The sequence below is a fragment of the Chanodichthys erythropterus genome, chromosome 12 (genome assembly GCF_024489055.1).
Source record: "Chanodichthys erythropterus isolate Z2021 chromosome 12, ASM2448905v1, whole genome shotgun sequence".
Taxonomy (NCBI): domain Eukaryota; kingdom Metazoa; phylum Chordata; class Actinopteri; order Cypriniformes; family Xenocyprididae; genus Chanodichthys; species Chanodichthys erythropterus.
The window spans coordinates 38,464,080-38,482,868 of record NC_090232.1 but is presented as its reverse complement, the minus strand read 5'-3'; the positions used below and the strand labels follow the sequence as shown (position 1 = coordinate 38,482,868).

The 18,789-nt window shown below is 37.7% G+C and overlaps 2 protein-coding genes across 6 annotated transcripts in view; both read left to right on the top strand.

Annotated features, from left to right (window-relative positions):
• agpat3 (1-acylglycerol-3-phosphate O-acyltransferase 3) overlaps positions 1–14,412 on the top strand; it is a 32,594-nt gene extending 18,182 nt beyond the window's left edge. For 3 of the 5 annotated variants that reach the window (XM_067403935.1, XM_067403936.1, XM_067403937.1), the window contains exons 3-10: positions 82–337; positions 2,297–2,466; positions 3,934–4,095; positions 6,375–6,528; positions 7,889–7,991; positions 8,254–8,329; positions 8,452–8,650; positions 10,993–14,411. In XM_067403935.1, the coding sequence (XP_067260036.1) occupies positions 160–337; positions 2,297–2,466; positions 3,934–4,095; positions 6,375–6,528; positions 7,889–7,991; positions 8,254–8,329; positions 8,452–8,650; positions 10,993–11,084 (1,134 nt within the window). In that variant the 5' untranslated portion in view covers positions 82–159 and the 3' untranslated portion in view covers positions 11,085–14,411. Of the gene's footprint in view, positions 1–81; positions 338–2,296; positions 2,467–3,933; positions 4,096–6,374; positions 6,529–7,888; positions 7,992–8,253; positions 8,330–8,451; positions 8,651–10,992 lie in introns of all 5 variants that reach the window. The other 2 variants (XM_067403939.1, XM_067403940.1) reach the window with 1 other exon arrangement.
• A 116-nt stretch (positions 14,413–14,528) lies between these two features.
• On the top strand, positions 14,529–17,180 carry dleu7 (deleted in lymphocytic leukemia 7). The gene is made up of 2 exons (XM_067404940.1): positions 14,529–15,452; positions 16,425–17,180. Exons 1-2 carry the CDS (start codon positions 15,153–15,155, stop codon positions 16,629–16,631), a joined length of 507 nt encoding a protein of 168 aa, XP_067261041.1. The 5' UTR covers positions 14,529–15,152; the 3' UTR covers positions 16,632–17,180.
• The last annotated feature ends 1,609 nt before the right edge of the window (positions 17,181–18,789 follow it).

Below are 18,789 nucleotides of genomic sequence, written 5' to 3'. Positions count from 1 at the left end.
TGCATAACTGTGTATGCTGCTTACTATTATTATCTGAGTAAGTGTTAATTTGGTGTCTTCCCTGTCTCTGTTGTCTTTCAGCAGTGTGTGTGGGTGTGTGTGAGTGAGTGAGTGAGTGAGTGAGTGAGTGAGTGTGTGTGTGGAAGGGGGCTCTCAGTCATGGGTGTGGTGGCGTGGCTGAAGAGCCTGTTCGTACTCCAGCTCTTGATTGGCTTTGTGTTTGTGGTGAGCGGCCTCATTATCAACTTCATCCAGCTCTGCACCTGTGTGCTGTGGCCCATCGACAAACAGCTGTACCGCAAGATCAACACCAGACTCTCCTACTCGCTATGGAGCCGTGAGTTGTTTTTGTCTCAACTGAATGTGCTGCACACTTAAACATTTGCATTTGTTTTTAAAGACCTGTGTTAATGAGTTTTAGTTGCTTTCAAGTAGTGCTGGTTGGTTTGACCAAAAATCTGTATCACTCCCTTTTGTTTTTTTTGTTTTTTTAAGATTCTGGCGGTTTCACAGTATACACGGTATATCACTGTTTATATATATTATATATATATATATATATATATATATATATAAATATATATTATATATATATTATATATATATATATATATATTATATATATATATATATATATATATATATATATATATAATATATATAATTTAATTAAATGAATAATATTAATAAGTAGGCTACATTTTTACTGTGCAATTTCTGTCATTTCAATGAAGACCTTTGAGTTTGTGTTTTAATAAATGGTGTTATTATTATTATGATTATTGTTATCTATTAATCGAAGTACACTCGATTCGTCAATTGTACATTAGTATATTTCTGTTATTTCAAGTTATGCCGAACTTTTATTTTTGACAGGATCATGAAGACGTTTGAATTCCTGTGTATATGATATGACAAATGTCGATAGTTTTATCAAATTAAATGGTGATATGTTCATAAAGTGACTCTTAAGAGCAGCTCTGCAGATGATGTTCATGTATAGTGAGTGAGACAGCAGACACTGAAATCATCGCGAGCGTCAAGTGTGCTTCAGTAGTAGACAAAACTGCGGCGCTCATTTATACAGACATCAATAGCAGTCATTCTTAGCTTTAATATTCACAGACACTAGTCCGTATCGATATCTGATTCATTGTACAGCCCTACTTTTGATTTATAAATCCAAAAATTGGCAAATTCTGTGACGTTCCGCTTTATACAGTAAGTTCTTGTGACTGGATTCCGTGATTTCATCTGTGTTTTCTGCATCGCAGAAATCATATGGCTCTACATGGTATTTGCAGTATTAAGAGAGTTAGTTTTGTGAGTTGTTTATTGTTGTGTTATAAAGTTGTTTCCATTATTTAGTGTAAGAAGGGTATGCAGTTAATAGAAGTCTGAACTCTACATAGCGCTTCATGGCCATTGAATATATACAGCAGCTGTTTCAGCTACACACCGGTATGGCGGTTTTTGAAAAATATATATCGGTCTTGAAACTGAAACCGGTATATGAACCGGTATATCGTCCAGCACTACTTTTATGTGCATTTATTCTAAAGCTTAGGTACCTGTTACTGTAATATATAAAGCATTTGCAGATGGGTATCATTTAAAGGAGCAGTATGCATTTTCTCAAAATTGTTGAACTATTGATATTTGAAATCAACCCAAACAAACACACCCCTCCCTTCCTTGCTCCGCCTCAAAAATGCATGAACACACAATGCAGAAGCGTAGCAAAATAATGCTTGGCAAAAAATAAAGCGAAGATGACGTACTAATGACAAGTAAGCACAAAAAATGAACGTACAGTACACAAGAGTACATAATATCAAGAGTTGGTTGTTAGTCGCCAGAAGCACACCAGCTCCAGACTCAAAACCAATATTACTCATGTATGGAGCAAAAACAACGCAACCTTGGTGTCCATTTTCGGTTCCCACTGTGCTTGAAAGCTTTTCTTATATTAACGCGGGTCCTAAATCTGTTGCCTGATCATAGCTATCCTTTTTCCAGGGATATTCCTCTGATCTTTTCTGTTTTGTAATGTCTCTCAGCCATCTCTCTTTCTACAGTCTTCAAATCTCCCTTTTGCTCACTCTCTGTCCTGTTTGTACGCACACGCTCAGACTGCCATTTTTAGAGCTGCTTTACAGCAGAACTTGAGTTAGTCTCATATTTGATGAAGTTTGCATCGATTCTGTAATTTTCCAGTTTATCACTGTGTAAAGCTATTTTGAAACAATCTGAATTGTATAAAGCTGACTTGACTTTTATACTACTTTCCTAACAGAGTTGGTAATGTTGTTGGAGTGGTGGTCTGGCACAGAGTGCACGCTGTACACCGATCAGGCCACTGTGGATAAGTTCGGGAAAGAGCATGTCATCATCATCCTCAACCACAACTATGAGATCGACTTCTTGTGTGGCTGGACCATGTGTGAGAGATACGGCGTACTGGGGGTGAGTAGAATTTCAACTTATTTTTAGTTAGGTGGTTTAATTTCGTTAACGAAAAGTACTACGAAAATTGTTTGTCAGCGACCTCTAAGATAAGACGATGACGAGACGACACAATGGTCATTAAACAATAACTGTGACTATATTAACGTGCAATATCATCGGCGATAAAAGACTAGACTAAAATGTAGTTAACTTTACCAAAACTCTTTATTTTTGTAGAGAAAAAAACGACAAAATATTACAGACTATGGTAGAAGCCTCTGCTATGACCTTTCATGCTTGTGGTTGCCAGATGTCACAAGCTTAAAACTCCAAATCAGAACTTTACCCTTAAAAGGATACATTTTCTGCCTGGTGCAATCTGGCAACCATGCACATGCACTCTCTCTACACTGCTGAAGCGCTGCCAATGATCCAAAAACACAGACAAACAAATAAGCTGGAGTTTAGAAATCTCCATTGAGATATTCTACTTAAATGAAAGTGTCATTCAGTCTTTACTGCGACTAAATCTGCAATCAAACCTTCTCAGTGATTAACTGTGAAAAATCCAAACATGGATCTGGTTGCTGAATAAATGAACTTATGCAACCTCTGTGTGACAATACAAATTCTTTTATGCTGCTTTTTTAATAGATGATAAAAACATTAATGTAATCTGGAATTATTGGAATTACTATTATGAATTTCAGAGAAGTTTTTTTGTTTTACCAGTTTTTATAATGTGTGTTAATTTATATGATAAACAGCCTATAAAATACCGAAAGTGAATTTATGCGAAAGTGCAATAATTCAGATGAACTGTAAAAATAAATCTCGTAGAGGACAACAATTGTTGAGCAAAATAATCTTGATTATCAGTTTTGACTAAAACTATACTAAAATGCCCAGACATTAAGGCCTGATTTCACAGACAGAGTTTAGATTAAGCCAGGATTAGGCCTTACTTCAATTAGGACATTTTAGTAGCTTTTATAAACATGCCTTAGAAAAAAACCTTACTGATGTGCATCTTGAGACAAAACAATGGCACTGACATAAGAAATGTTGCTTTCAGTTAAAATGGCTCAAACATGCATTTTAGTCTGTTAAACCAGGGGATAGTTATCCAAAATTTGACTGAACAAAAAAAGGACAAGGTTGACCTAACGATGATGATAACTAAAAGTACATGTGACACAGGACTCAGACTAAATTAAAAAATAGCTGACAAAATTAACACCATTTCCAAGGCAACTTTTCTAATTTTCATCTATTTTTCATCAAATACACAAATAAATAAATAACTGCTTTATTTAAATTAACTAAAATTATTTTTAATAGTTTGTTTTAACACTGCTTTGTTCTGTATTTAGTAATCTTAGTAATCATGAGGCTCAATCCCAAGAAATTAATTTGTTGTAATTTTTCTCTCCTCTCATTTTTTTCATTTTCTATCCTCCCTTTATTTTCATATTTCGTATCCAGAGTTCTAAGGTTCTGGCTAAACACGAACTGCTGAAAGTGCCTCTGATTGGCTGGACGTGGTACTTCCTGGAAATAGTTTTCTGTAAGCGGAAGTGGGAGGAGGACAGGGACACTGTCTTCAGTGGGCTGAACCGTCTCCGAGATTACCCAGAATACATGTGGGTGAGTACACTGACTTATTAGGATGCTCTATTGACCTGATAATTAAGCAGACCTTTGAAAAGTCACTTAAGTGACGCTTGCAAAGTATTTGATTTAATTGTTTCTGTCAAATTTGGAGCAAACCAACTTTTTTTTGTGTAGATGGATTTAATGTTTTCTATTGTAGTTTTTGGTTATTCTTTTTACAGTTTGCTTTAAACCATGCAGTGTTGTAGTTTCTTATAAAATTACTTGACAAACCCAATTTACATTTGGAGCTTAGTGTTACTTTTGTACTGTGCTTGAGCAACATATGCACACAAACTGCTAACCCAGCTCAGTAAAGGTGCATTAACACATTTAACCAAGGCAAAAAGAAATCACAAAGAAGTGTGAATGCAGACTAAAACTTTTCTCCTATTCAGTTCTCAAGAAAAAAAGTGTTTCTCTTTTAAAGGTTATTCAAACACTCTATATTATAAATAATAAAATGTAATTAGATGCACATGACAATCAAAATCATGTCTTATTCTTCATTTATGATTCCTGATGCCTCACATTTTGCATGCTTGGACAAGCTTAAAGTAAAGCCCTTGTGTTAATGTAGTAAATGAAGTGTTTTGGTCTTTCTTTATGTATCAGCAATTATACAAATATTATATACTGTATGTTTGTATTAGTGCTGTCACTATTAACTAATTAATCACAAGTTTTTTTGTAATTAATTGTGATTAATCGCACCTGACAAAAAAGTTTTAACACATTTTTATATTGTAATAATTTCACATTTAACCTCCAAATTAATGTAGAAACGACATAAAGTATATTTTAAATATATGTTCTAACTGGAAATATCCAGAATCAAAGCAGTTATCAAAAACTTTAGTCTTCACTACATAATTTAAAGATTAAAATATAGATTATTTTTTATTAAAGCTACAGCTGCAGTGAGTGAGTTTTTTTTCTTTCTTTTTTTGTTCTTTGATTAGCAAAAATGACTGACTGTAGCAGGTTTTAGGCTGCTGTCTCTTTAAGTTCTGACGCACATGACGTGGATCTGCATCCTATTTTCTCATTTCTCATCTCTTTACCGTCATTTAAGGCTTTATTTAACTTATTGTGCTTACAAGAATACTCGAAAAACTGGCATTTTGGCATAATTTTGTGTTTTTGTTCATTTAAGCTTTGTCTGAAGTGGCTTTCTGTGTGCACAAGTCATATGTGTCTGTCACACAGACAGGAGATTCAGTGCGCCAGTACCATTTTGTCTCGTTGCGCTTGAATGGTTTAAATGCATTTGAATGAATAAGAGTGTGATCTCATAATGTAAAGCTAGCTAAAGGATGACGGGGAAAAAACGGATGCTGCATTAATTGCGTTGAATATTTTTAATGCGTTAAACTGAAAAAATTAAACGCATGCGTTAACGCTTCAATTTTGACAGCACTAGTTTGTATATGTATGACAGCAGGGCCTAAAACTAACTTTTTTGCCACACCTGCCACTGGCCGGTGACTTAATTTACTGGCCACAAATAAGTGCAAGACAAATAAGTGTTGGTTCTTTGTCTTTTGTTGTTTGATTTAACATTAAAAACACAGACAGCAGCAGGAATACTAGGCTGCTGTCACTTTAAGAGCTAATGCACGGATCAAATATACTGTTACACATACGTTTTATTTCTCAACTGTTTGCGTTCAGTTCACAAAACTGACCATTTACAAGGATACTTGCCAAGATGGGCATTTTTGGCATTATTTTGTTTGAATATGTCTGTTGAAGTGCAAGGTGTGAAACAGAACTCAATTCAGTTCTGTCTGAGACGCAGATTTCTGTGCGCTTTTCGGATGTTTGCGCACAAAAAGCTCCCCACACAGCGTGCAAGTAATGAATTGAGGTTCCTTTCACATCTTCTTAAACTTGAATATTTAAATTGGCAAGGCTTAAACTTTCGTGACAGTGCAACACTGCCCTGTCCCACACGTCGTTCACGTTCTCACAATTTTGCATAGTTAGAATTCATAAAATTGTTACCAACCAACTGGCAATTGACACTGTTTTTATATACTCGCCAACACAAATTTTTACTCTCATTTGGCACTCGGCGAGTGTTAATTTTAGGCCCTGTACGTCAGTGTTACTAGATAGGTGCCTATCTGCAGCAGTGAGGTCACTTATGACGTGGTCTGATTGGTAGTTTCCATTGGCAGAGATTATGAAGTGATAGGATTACTCTGTTTATCACTGACCTGAGTGTAACAATCCTCTGATGTGTGTGTGTGTGTGTGTTTGTGTGACAGTTCCTGCTGTACTGTGAAGGAACGAGATTTACAGAAAAGAAACATCAGATAAGCATGCAAGTGGCTGAGAGTAAGGGCCTTCCAAAACTGAAGTATCACCTGCTGCCCCGCACCAAAGGATTCACCACTACACTGCAATGCCTGAAGGGAACAGGTCAGACGAACACTTTCACACACTTCATCACAAATTATATATTACATATAATTTGGTTGTAAAATATAAATTGTTGCACATTTTATTGATGCAAAGATGAGTAGGCTGTGTATTTTGTACATCATTTGCAACTGCTTTTTATCACAATTTTAAAATTGTGTCTTCTGTTAGTTACTTAGCGACCACTGACGGACATTTAGAAGTGTATTTTAAAATGCAAAGTATTGAAAATAATAATTAAAAAAAAAAAAAGAAGCTGTAAACGCTTGCATTTTTTTCAAGACTATAAGTGTGTCCCATCAGGTAATCAAAAGTTCTACACACACTTGCAGTCTTCATACCCACTTGAACACTTGAGCCAAATGCAGGAAATACGTCATGTAAGTAGACAAGTGGTCAAGTGTAAAGAACGCAAGTGTGGGTAATTGGACAGGGCAACTGTTTACACAGAGCTACTATGTGTTACCCTGTTAAAAGAGTTCATTGCTTCCTGGGTGAGTGATGGGCAACTGTGATGGCCCAACTGAGAATGCTGTAAACCACAAACGTGCTCAGATGGAGCCTTTTCTCAATGCTTTTTCTGGATTTTCACCCTGGTGTCTAATACTAATATTCAAGTATCAAGTATTCCTATGATTTATGTTACCAGAAAACTCTTTGACATGTTGCCATTAGAAAATTCCACCTCAGTGGTCGAGAGACTCTTCTGTCTGTCACAAATATATGCTGTGAGTGTGGACTATATTTTTAGTCATACGCTACCATTCAAAGGTTCGGTAAGATTTTTGAAAGAACTCTTTAGCATAAACCATTGGGTGCCACACCATATTATTTTGACATGGTGTGAGTATCTCTCCTTTTAGGTATGAAGCAATATGATGCAAACACGCTGTGATGTCATCACTACACTATACTTTGTGATATTGGGATATTATTCTGTGATGCATTATAATTCCTATTAATTAGTTTTATTTGATGTCACTTGCAAATTGCAAATATTCCTAATGAGGTGACAGAAATGGACTCATGAACTAGTTTTGACTGCAGATGGGGCCTCATGAATGTTTTTCATACCAATAATACTCAATTCATACTCGATTTTAATTACATTGGAAACATTATTTACTTTAAAGTTCATTCAAAAACAAATTGCCATTATTTTGTCCCCCTCATGTCGTTTCATACCTGTATGATACAAAGAAGATATTTTGAAGAATGTTGAATACCGAACGGTTTTGGTGACCATTGACTTCCATTGTATGAATGAGTGAACGATGACAGAATGTTCATTTTGAACGCTCTATTTAAGTTCAAATATGCCATTACATCACATCAGAATGTATTTGTCTTGTTTCAACAGTAAAAGCTGTGTACGACGTCACACTAAACTTTCAAGACAAGCAGAACCCGACCCTGCTGGGCATCGTTAGCGGGAAGAAATACAAAGCAGACATGAGCATCAGGTGAGATGGGCTTCACTTAATTCATTCATTCTAATTGGTATAATGGATTATCTGCTTTACATGAGATATTAAATGAGAGTGGATATATCATAATGAATGACTGAGTCCAAGTTTCGTATCTTACTGCTGGCCTGAGATCTCCTTAAATATTTGAATAAAGTTTGTAGCCAAGAGTATCTGTACCTTGTGCTGCATGAGGTTGCAGCGCCCTCTATTGGAGGGTGTCATGTGCTGCTCTGACCCCTCACTGTTCTGCCTGCAGGCGCTTCCCTGTGGAGGAGATTCCTGATGATGAGAAGGAGTGTGCTAATTGGTTACACAAGCTCTACCAAGAGAAGGTATGGACCTAAGTATTTAAAAACCTATTGGACTATATATATTAGTTACATATATTGTTGTTTGAGTCTGATTTATTGGACTGATGAGAGCTGCAATTTATCCCACGTCCCTCTCCCTCAAGGATGCATTACAAGAGCACTATGAGAAGGAGGGCAGTTTCCCCGGCCCCACCATCATACCCAAACGTCGAGTTTGGACTCTGCTGAACTTCCTGTTTTGGGCTACTCTCCTGCTTTCTCCGCTTATTAACTTTGCCTGGGATGTCTTTGTCAGCGGCTCTCCCCTCCTCATCATTGGCTTCATGATCTTCCTCATTGTCGGTCAGTTGTTGCTTCCTTAATGTGATATCAAAATAGTTTGAAGTTGTTTTAAAATATTTTATTACAGGATAACTTTTACTTGATTACTGGTTTAATTCTGTTGTTCCCCCCTCCCCCCATTATTATTATGTATTTGCAAAATCCCCATTAATTAAAATTATAGTTTACAAGGCTCTTAATCCATATCTGATAGCTTAGAGATCTGTGTGCTGCTGTACACTTAAGATTGCAATATTAGGAAATATTTGTTCAAAGTAGCACCAAAATAATTGTTTACCAATACAGTGAAACTTAAGTTTTCATTTAGCACAAAATCAAAAAAAATGAAAATAAAGCTTTGGTAATTAATTATAATTATAATTGGGTTAACTCATTATGCTGTTCAGAGTGTCGTGCTCTCGTTTGATAAAATTAAACCATTCGTAGTATATTATGATACACTGGCAGTCAAATGTTTGGAATTTAAGATTTTTTTTAATGTTTTTGGTAGGGCTGTCAATCGATTTAAAATTTTTAATGTAATTAAGTACATATTCTGTGATTTAATTCATCTAAATTAATCGCATGCATAATTTTTGCTGTGAAAGTATCAAATATTTCAATTCAAATGAATCAATGCAGGGTTCAAAATGGTCTTCAGTGGTGACAGACATGGTCATCCAAACAAACCGTAAAAAGTGCCCTACCCACGTGATCTGCGAGCCCGATACTGACAATAAAGTACCCGTCACTCTCACTTTAGTTCTTTCTTGCCCTCTTTGCAAAAAAAAAAAAAAAAAAAAAAGTGATTTTATAGCTTTGTAAGAGATGTTTTTTTGCTAAACCTGAAAAGTATTAAAAAGTAGCATTTATATAAACTAATAATATAATTTTCTACCATATGCAATTGAATGCACCTAGCTAACAACAACTTGCTTTGTTCTGGTTTCACCTCACTCCAGTCTAAACTAACTGATTTTATAGGTAGGCCTAATTTACTACACATTGTCATTTAAATAACCTGAAAATACTGTGGATTATTAAGGCTAATTTTACTAACCACTCTTGCTAAATGGGGTAAGCACACTTATGTTCTCACTTTAGAGTTTGTTCGAGTAAATGATTCATTATAGACCGCGTGGACAGATCCGTTTGTGTCATGATTCATTAAAATGAGTCTGTTCAAATGAGTCATTCGGTCGCGAATTGGACATTAGTGGACGTTGACGCGTTGCGTGCGAATCGCGACGGTTATTAGGACATCGCAAAAGATTTGTCAACACAGAAAACACTTCACCACTGGATAGGATTTTCTTTTTCTTTACTGAAAGTGTGGTTTATGTCAGCTGCACGTGCAGGGCGCCTGTCAGAGAAGATGAGGTGACGTTCTTTTGAGCTCTATTCACACCCAGCGGTTATTCAGGAAAAACATTCTCCGAATGCGCATCGTGAAACATGGATTCGGTCCTCGAACTTTTAGCATTGTGTCAGTTGATTTAACGTTAGATTATTATGTGTGAGGTAGAGAGAGCAAAGACGGTGCTTACTTTGAAGACAGAGAGAGCTCGCGCGCACGAGGGAGGAGCTCTGCTTGTTCTGTCCGTCAGCGCAGCAGTCGTCTCCCTCCTTCATTTTACAGTCGAATGTTGGCTAGAACGGCTTCAGGTTCAAAGGTCAATACGGAGTGGATTAATCTGCGTTATTTTTTTTAAACACGTTATTTTGACAGCCCTAGTTTTTGGAAAAAAGTGTCCTATGTTCATCAAGGATGCATGTATTTGATGAAAAATACAGTAAAAATGTATTGTTTCCTCTCCCAAACATTTGTTGATTGGGTGGATTTGCCATGTTTGACAATGGCACAAACTAGGTTTGCCGGTACCTTTAAGCCCCAGGTATACACTTTCCATGTTCTACACTCGCACTCATGCGGATGAGGTGCGTGGACATCGTCGAACCCTTCTGAGCTAAAAATGGCCTACTCTAAATTCTTGCACATATGTTATTACAGTATGGCAGGGTTTCTTAACTGGTGGGTCGCAACCCAGAAGTGGGTTACGTTGTCAAAAAGTACCAATAAATTACATAACTGGTACATCATGTGTTAGCTGGGAAGGATTTGCATGCAGGTATGAAAGTTAATTAAAGCTGGTCTGTACTCATGTGTGTGTGTTAACCATTTGCTTAGTTCAGTATCCTAAATATTTGGGTCACGGCTTAATGACCATGGGAAAATGTGGGTCCCAAGGCCAAACCAGTTGAGATCCACAGCGGTATGGCATCAGTTAATGAGCTCTGGATAAGGGACGGAGTTTAGTACACCAGTTAATTCCTTATCCCTGTCACTGTTTCTCTCTTCGCAGCTTCTGTAGCAGTTCGCCGGCTCATTGGTGTAACCGAAGTAAACAAGACAGGATCCAGCTACGGCAACGTAGAGGCCAAGAAGGAGAACTAAACATTTTCACCGTGTCAATACCATGTGGCCACTGTAACGCTCACCCTACGGTCCAGCCTCAGGCACAGAGCTGCCCTGTGTGCAGTTATCCTTCTTTTTACAAAAAAAATATAATTAAAAAAAATGAATGAAATATTCAAAATCTCTTCATTGCAGAATTAGGAGGTATATAGGGATATAACTATAAATATAACTTAATACGCTAGTCTAAAAACATTGATAATTTTTATGAACCAACTAAATGGGAAATAGAGGAGAAGAAACACTCATCAGCTGCGAATCGATGCTGTACCCCCCGGCGGAGAAAGATGAGATGCCCAAGAGAGAGCAACCGCTGATTCTAATCACCCTATCAGTGACTTTTCCCTCCTGTTTAGCCCCGCCCTTTATGGGCATTAGACAGCCCATTTTCCCAAACAAGCCCACTTGCTGTCTTAGTTCTCAATTAATATTTATCATCTCCGGAAGTGCTCTGTAACACTTCCTTCTCTGCATCTACACTATGAGTACCTCCATATCAGTAGCCATTTCTTCACAACGTTTCTCTTCGGATCTTCACCCGAAGCCACACTGAGTCACTCGGACTGATTTTCTATGCTAAGAATTTCACGTCACGGGCCGGCAGAGCATGCTGCAGTTGTGGAAGACACACAGCCCAGCCAAACAGAGATGAGATCATGTCACGTCACAGTCCCTAACTAACAAATGAACTGCTGTAGATCTTTGTTGGATCTATTGCAGCTGGAGTGACATTGGTGGAAACTGTTATATGACCAACTTGACGTTAATAGAAATGGATTGAGCAGGGTTTCCAAGAAAAAGCATGTCTTCTGTAACTTTACTCCCCTTTTTGAGACCTTTTCACAATGGTGTCTTATCACCATTGCATCACTGGGTATACTGAATAAGCAATACATGTTTTCTACCAATGTGTTCTACCAATGTTCACCTAGAGCAGGGGTGTCCAGACTCTGTCCTGCAGAGTTTTGCTCCAACTTGCCTCAACTCGGCTGCCTAGATGTTTTAAGGCCGGAACACACCAAGGCGACGCCGACGAACTAGTGGCGACGAAAACAGACTGCGGGGTTGGCTCACATCGGCAGCGTCTGTGTCCAGAGTTGCCCTGACACACCAAACCAACGCTAGACAGCAGACGGCCAAGTTGCACGTCCGTTCTGCGCCTGCGTGAGATGAAATGCCTTTCCGAACCAGCAGGTGGCAGTATCTGACCAGCCAATCGGAATGATCAGATGGCCTCCGACGCCGAATCAACATTTCGAATCGGCCGAAAAAAAGCAGACGAGGACCAACTTCAGCCGACGTTGCAGAACACACTGAGAAAACTTGGTCGGCCGACCGTCGGCTTGGTGTGTTCCTGCCTTTAGTGTGCCTAGTAAGAGCTTGATTAGCAGGTGTGTTTAAATGTGGTTGGAGCTGAACTCTGCAAGACAATGGCCCTCCAGGAGCACGAATGGACATCCCTGATCTAGAGCATCTCTTTAGTTAGTCTGCAATTTTGTCCGAACAATTAAAGGCCCATGGACTGAGATTCAATTGCCCACCATCTCTAGCCATGTGTAATTAATGAAATATAGGGGTTAAAGAGTGAGATACTGAGAGTAGCTGAATGACCAAGAAGAAAACTATCAGTTGTGTCAATAAACAAAGATTGTGAAGCCTGTTTAGTGTGAACTAATGACACTAATGGTTTGTAAATAAACTTTAGAAGTTTCTTCTTGAACCAAACCCATCTGATTTAGATGAATGCAATTCATTTATTTAAAGGTATCTCTCTCCTTTTTTTCACCCGTTGTTTTCAATGTGCAACTTGGTAATTCTTCATGGCGAAACAGGAAACGACCCGTGCAAGCCTTAACGGAAAAGAGCAGTGCAGCTTCTTTGTTTGGTGTGTGCTTAGACAGTCCTGTGTGGTTGTGATTCTCACATACTGTGCAGGTCCTCAAATCATCCTTTGCTGTGAGATACACAACATTCATGTAGGGATTTGAAGATGTGGAATTCACAAGATCTGTGGAAGATCTGTGTAGCAGATGTGGTCCAGACCAAAATTCATAAAACTAAAATATGGATGTACCATGTTTAGTTTTTACCTGGTTGGAAGAATAGTGAGTTGGTGTGTTTTTATTTTCACCAATTATTGCTGAGAGACTGAATTTATTAATTTGACAAAGCAGTGATTGCCACAGCTGAGTTTAAAATGTTTTTTAGGAGATGATGCTTTTCATGTATATGATTGGTTTGCATTAAAAAAAGGTTGACATTTCAGAATAAGCTTGCTGATCTGGGATCAGTGATTATAGTCAAGACCACTATGGACAGGGTAGGACTCTGAGCCAAGATCAGTTCCTGTGCTCTAATGCTGTTATGAATGTGTAACCTGACCTGAGGCCAGAATTTCCTCTGTAAATGTTGCTACTATACTGTATACTTCAGTGTCGGACTGATGAGATTGAGTTTGTAGAGTACAGACTAAATGGCCATGGAGCTGCTAAACATTATAGAGAGTGTTTTTGACTTGCGTTTGAGTTAAATCCCTCCTCGAAAGGCGCAATGTAAATGCAGGCTGAGTAGAACTTAGAAATTTAGTCTGTTAAAATCACCACAACTTTTTTTTTTTTTTTTTTTTTGTATTTTCTTCCAGATCAATTAAAGCATTCAGTGTATGATTGGAACTTTGATTGGAAGTTGTTTCATTTCATTCTATGAATAACCAGGTAGACTTATAGGAATTGCCTTTTTATATATATATTAATATATTGAAAGATGCATTAACTGATAACATCTTGTAAAGAACAGAACTGCAAAAAAAAAATACATAGTCTTGGTTCGCTTATTGATTACTGGAATATGTCTGCAGAAGTATAAATAAAACAACAGTCAGACATGCTTGACTGAATGTGTTATGAAACCTTTTGATCTGAAGACTTGTGCTTAAATGCCTAAAATAAGTTTCGTAGAAAATTTAGTGTTATTTCACATTTGTAATGACTGATGAAATGTGTACAGTAGTAATAAAGAGTGTGTCCATACTTTTGACCCTTTAGTGCCTGAAAAAGCAAAAATGCTGTTTAGGGAGTTTCGTTTTCAGATGAAATCTCAAATATGAGGCTTTGTGTTGCGAAATGCAAGCACTGCCTGTTTAGACATTTGTCAGCTGTGATCTCTTCCTGAGAATCGTGTGACATTGATTTAATCGAGTCACGCGGATCTGCTTTTCTTCTTTTTTCATTATTCTGTTACTTTGTTTTTGCAAAATAGAGAAAAAATAACAGCAGAGCCAGAACAAAAAGACATGGGCCCGGTTTCACAGACAGGGGTTAGATTAAGTCAGGATTAGGCCTTAGTTCAATCAGGGTATTTAAGTAGCTTTTTTAAATGTACACTAGGAAAAATATTACTTATATGCATATTGAGACAAAACAATAACACTGGCATATTTTAAGATATGTCAGTACAAGTTACTTTAAGTTGAAACGGCTCAAACATGCATTTTAGTCTAGGACTACCTTAAGCCTTGTCTGTGATACCAGGAGATGGTGTTATTAATGCATTCAACAAATATGTTGCTGAAAAAAAGGTTTATTGGTCGTAAATGGACTCAAAGCTGTTGTTCAGCTGGACTCAAGTGCCCCAAACCTTTGTGAAACCAGTCCGGCAAACTTAGCTTCGGTTTATGTTGAAGGGTTTTCCCCCAGAGTAGGGTAAATTATAATTTAAGAGTTTAAAATGCTAACTAGTTTCTTTCTTATGTGTTCACCCGTGTAGGTGTGAGAAACATCGTCCCTACCCCCCAGTTAACCGCTTTCTGAGCATCTCAAATACAGGAGGCAGGACTATCAGGTCACATTTGCATGTGTAAGCAAGTGCTTATCCACTCCAAACACAAACATTGGGGAAGTCGTTAAAGAAACCGTTTGTCCTAGCAAAAAAAAAAAAAAAAACTCCTAAAACCCGTAATTTGTCACGTTGTTTCGACCAAAGCCTCCTATCTGTCACATTTGACTGACTGCTCAAGGCTGCTGATCTGTCCTTGACCAGGTGACAGCCATGGGGCTCTGCTTTTTAACACATCAGATCGATGCCTTAAACATCCTTCATGAACTGCGAGCTCACGCGAAGACCAGTAATGCAGATGGCGAAGCCCAGTGTTCAGATGCTTTAGCGGCCGGTAAAGTAGCTGTTCGCCCGGGAGACTTCATGAAGCAGCCCCGCAGGCTGAAGACTATCGCGGAGAGAGCGCGAGAGAGCTGCCTCACACGACTGCACGAGATACTGACACAGCTCATATCTATAGAGGAAGACTTTATAAAAGAGGTTACTTACGAGAAGAGTTTGCTCAAGCGTAAGGTAAGATGTTTTGTGTTTCTGTTATAAGCTACAGTGTACATTTTGTCCTATAACGACACGGTTGTTGTCAAATGATTACGTCTATTAGGCTACTGTGTTGGATTAGTCATTTAGACTAATAGTAAAGCCATTAAACTATTAAGTATGGGAATCACGCCTTTTAAACGGTACGAGTTTCCACACGTGCATGCTGTATGTATGTATGCGTGTTTGTGAATATATTCCTTATTTTAATGGTTGAATTGTGATTAAATTTAGGCCTAATGGTTCTATATTGGCATCTATGGTTTCATTTAAGAATCTTAAACATCCATAGAACCTTTCTATTCCACAAAAGCTTATTTCTAATAAAAAAAATATGTTCTTCAGATATTAATGTTCTTCACACCAAGACAAAATGGTTCTTCTATGGCATATATATATATATATATATATATATATATATATATATATATATATATATATATATATATATATATATATATATAATATAATATAATATAATATAATATAATATGAAGATTTCAGATGCAAACGCCTCCAAGTTGCCGTCTGAAATTTTCTTCTAAAATTAGCATTTTTATCAAGCTTGTATGTTTAGGTTCAGTAATTTCACTTTAATGGCAATTAATTGGTCATTTCCATTACCATTAAAGTGAAATAACTGAACATAAACATACAAGCTTGATAAAAATGCTCATTTTAGAAGAAAATTTCAGATGGCACTTTTAGAGGCTTTTGCATCTGAAATCTTCATATATATTATATATATAATATATATGCCATAGAAGAACCATTTTGTCTTGGTGTGAAGAACATTTTAATATCTGAAGAACATTTTTATTATTATTATTATAAATAAGCGTGTTTATATATATAATATAATATAATATATATATGCGTGTTAGTGTGTGGATGCTAAACTCATCTGGCTTTACTTGAATGTGATTATATCTGGGCTCTATCTTTCAGGACAGTGTTGAGTTGAAGAACATATGCTTGAGAATGTCTGTTGCAGAAGGTAATTCTCACTCTAATAGAGACTTGAGGGAACTTCGGGACTGTCTTCGACTTATCGTCGGTAACCTGCTCACACATGTGCGGGATGAAAACAATCTCTCGTCCACCTTGACCGCTCACAGACTGAGAGAGCTGTCTAACTCCTTCCCTGATATCTGAAGATCAAGAGATTTGTGAATTCTAAGGAACTACCTCTAGCTCGTAAATAAGAACTCACTACCTTTTCTTAGAAAAGAAACAATCCAAGAACTATCTGTGAATCAATGAATGTGAAATAAGTATGATGCTCGGATTCTGATCGAAGGTGTTGATCTTCACAAGAACTGTTTTGCATTGAAAGCTCTCTATATCTTCAGCTTGTTGAGTTGTCTTTCATGTTTATTGTTTTGCGTCAGTCACTACTCAAGCCTAAGGATGACAGAACAACATTCTCTCGACGCATGCCAGTATCATGAGTCTGTGCTCAGCTGACTGTACAGGTAAAACAAGTCTAATAGCTGCTGGTGCTGAATCCACTCTCAACTCCACAGGTGGGATGACGGTCACACCTCCGGATGGTCTGGTGTGGCCGCCTTTGTCACCTGCTAAAAAAAGAGTTAAGGAGTGTGTTGGGTGGGGGATGGGTGTGTTTAAAATGCATTTTGTGTTTGTGTATTAGAATTAAAGGATTATGACATTACAGTGTAATTATGTTCCAAATAAAATCATTTTCAGTGTTACAACAAACCTTTTTAGTCCTGAATATTTGATTATGAATTCCAGGTTTGATGTTTATTTGTTGGTTTGATCATTCCAAATCAACAAACCAATCAGCCAAAACATTGTGACCACCTGCATGATTTGCTGTTTGTCAAAACAGCACCGACCCTCTGAGACATGGACTCTACAAAACCCCTGAAGGTGTCCTGTGGTCTCTGACACCAAGACTTCAGCAGAAGGTCCTTCAAGTCCTGTAGGTTGCGAGATGTAGCCGCCAAACTTGTTGGATCAAACTTGTTGGTCCAGCACATCCTGCAGATGCTCAATTGGATTGAGAACTGGGGAATTTGAAGGCCGGGGCAACACCTTGAACTCTTCATCATGTTCCTCAAACCATTCCTGAACAGTGTGGCAGGGTGCATTATACTGCTGAAAGAGGGAACACCATTGTCATAAAGGGGTGAACCTGGTCTGCAGCAATGTTTAGGTATGTTTTATGCATCAAATGGCTGCACCCAGGGATTCCTAGGAGAATATTGCCCAGAGCATCACACTCCCTCCACCATCTTGTTGTCATTCCACACTAGTGTATCCTGATGCCACGGGACTCATCAGAACAGTTGTCCTTTTTCCACTGTTCCAAGGTCCAGTTCTGACACTTGCGTGCCCATTATAGGCACTCTGATTGTTCTGTGGCTATGCAGCCCCATTCATGACATATTCCTCCCATAACAATCATTCAATTTTGTGTGACTTGTGCCACAGTAGATTTTCTGTTGGCTCAGACCAGGCAGGATAGCCTTTGTTGCCCTTGTGCATTGATAAGCCTTGGGAACCCAACACCCTGTTGCCAGTTTGTGGTTTGTCGCTCCTCGGACCACTGTTCGTACAATCCTCACCACTGCTGACCGGGAGCAACACCGAAGCCTTGCCATTTCAGAGATACTCTGAGCCAGTCGCCTTGCCATAACAATTTGACTCTTGTCAAAGTCATCAAGAGACTCATGTCTCTATTCCTGCCCATTTCTGCTGCATCAAACACATTGATTACGAGAACTCATTGTTTGCTTACCATCTAATCTTTCCCTTAATATATGGCTTTGGTAGAAGATTATCAATGATATTCACTTCACCTGTGACTGGTCATAATGTTTTTGCTCAACAGTATATCCTTTTTGCTGTGTGAACCAAATAGATGAACTGCATTGATAGAATCATCTCATGCCACTAGATGGTGCACAAAACCAGCTTTTTACTAATATAAGCTGTCTTGTGCCCCACTATCTGAATATATTACAAGTATTCAAATTTTACTGGATAATTATTTTACACTTCTAACACTTATGTATATGTGAACACATTAAAATAACAAAATATCAAGTCAAGAGCAATTTACTTAAAAGAAAAATAGCAAATTATGAAAAATAGATTGACAAAGTATTAGAATGTTTTGTGGTCTGGAATAGTAATAATAGTTTAAAGGTGCTAAAGAGGATGTTTTGTTTTATACATTTTTGCAATATTACTTGAAACTTTCTTTACTTACTGATAAAAGACTATTTATTAGGTGCACTGAAAGGAATAATATTAATGTACATCATCTGTGCGCGAGGTAGGG

Bases quoted from the DNA above. Each gene is read 5' to 3' on its own strand.
- dleu7 (XM_067404940.1), top strand. From the start codon at position 15,153: ATGGGGCTCTGCTTTTTAACACATCAGATCGATGCCTTAAACATCCTT. The intron at 15,453-16,424 runs GTAAGATGTTTT...TCTATCTTTCAG, and splicing joins AGAGTTTGCTCAAGCGTAAG to GACAGTGTTGAGTTGAAGAA.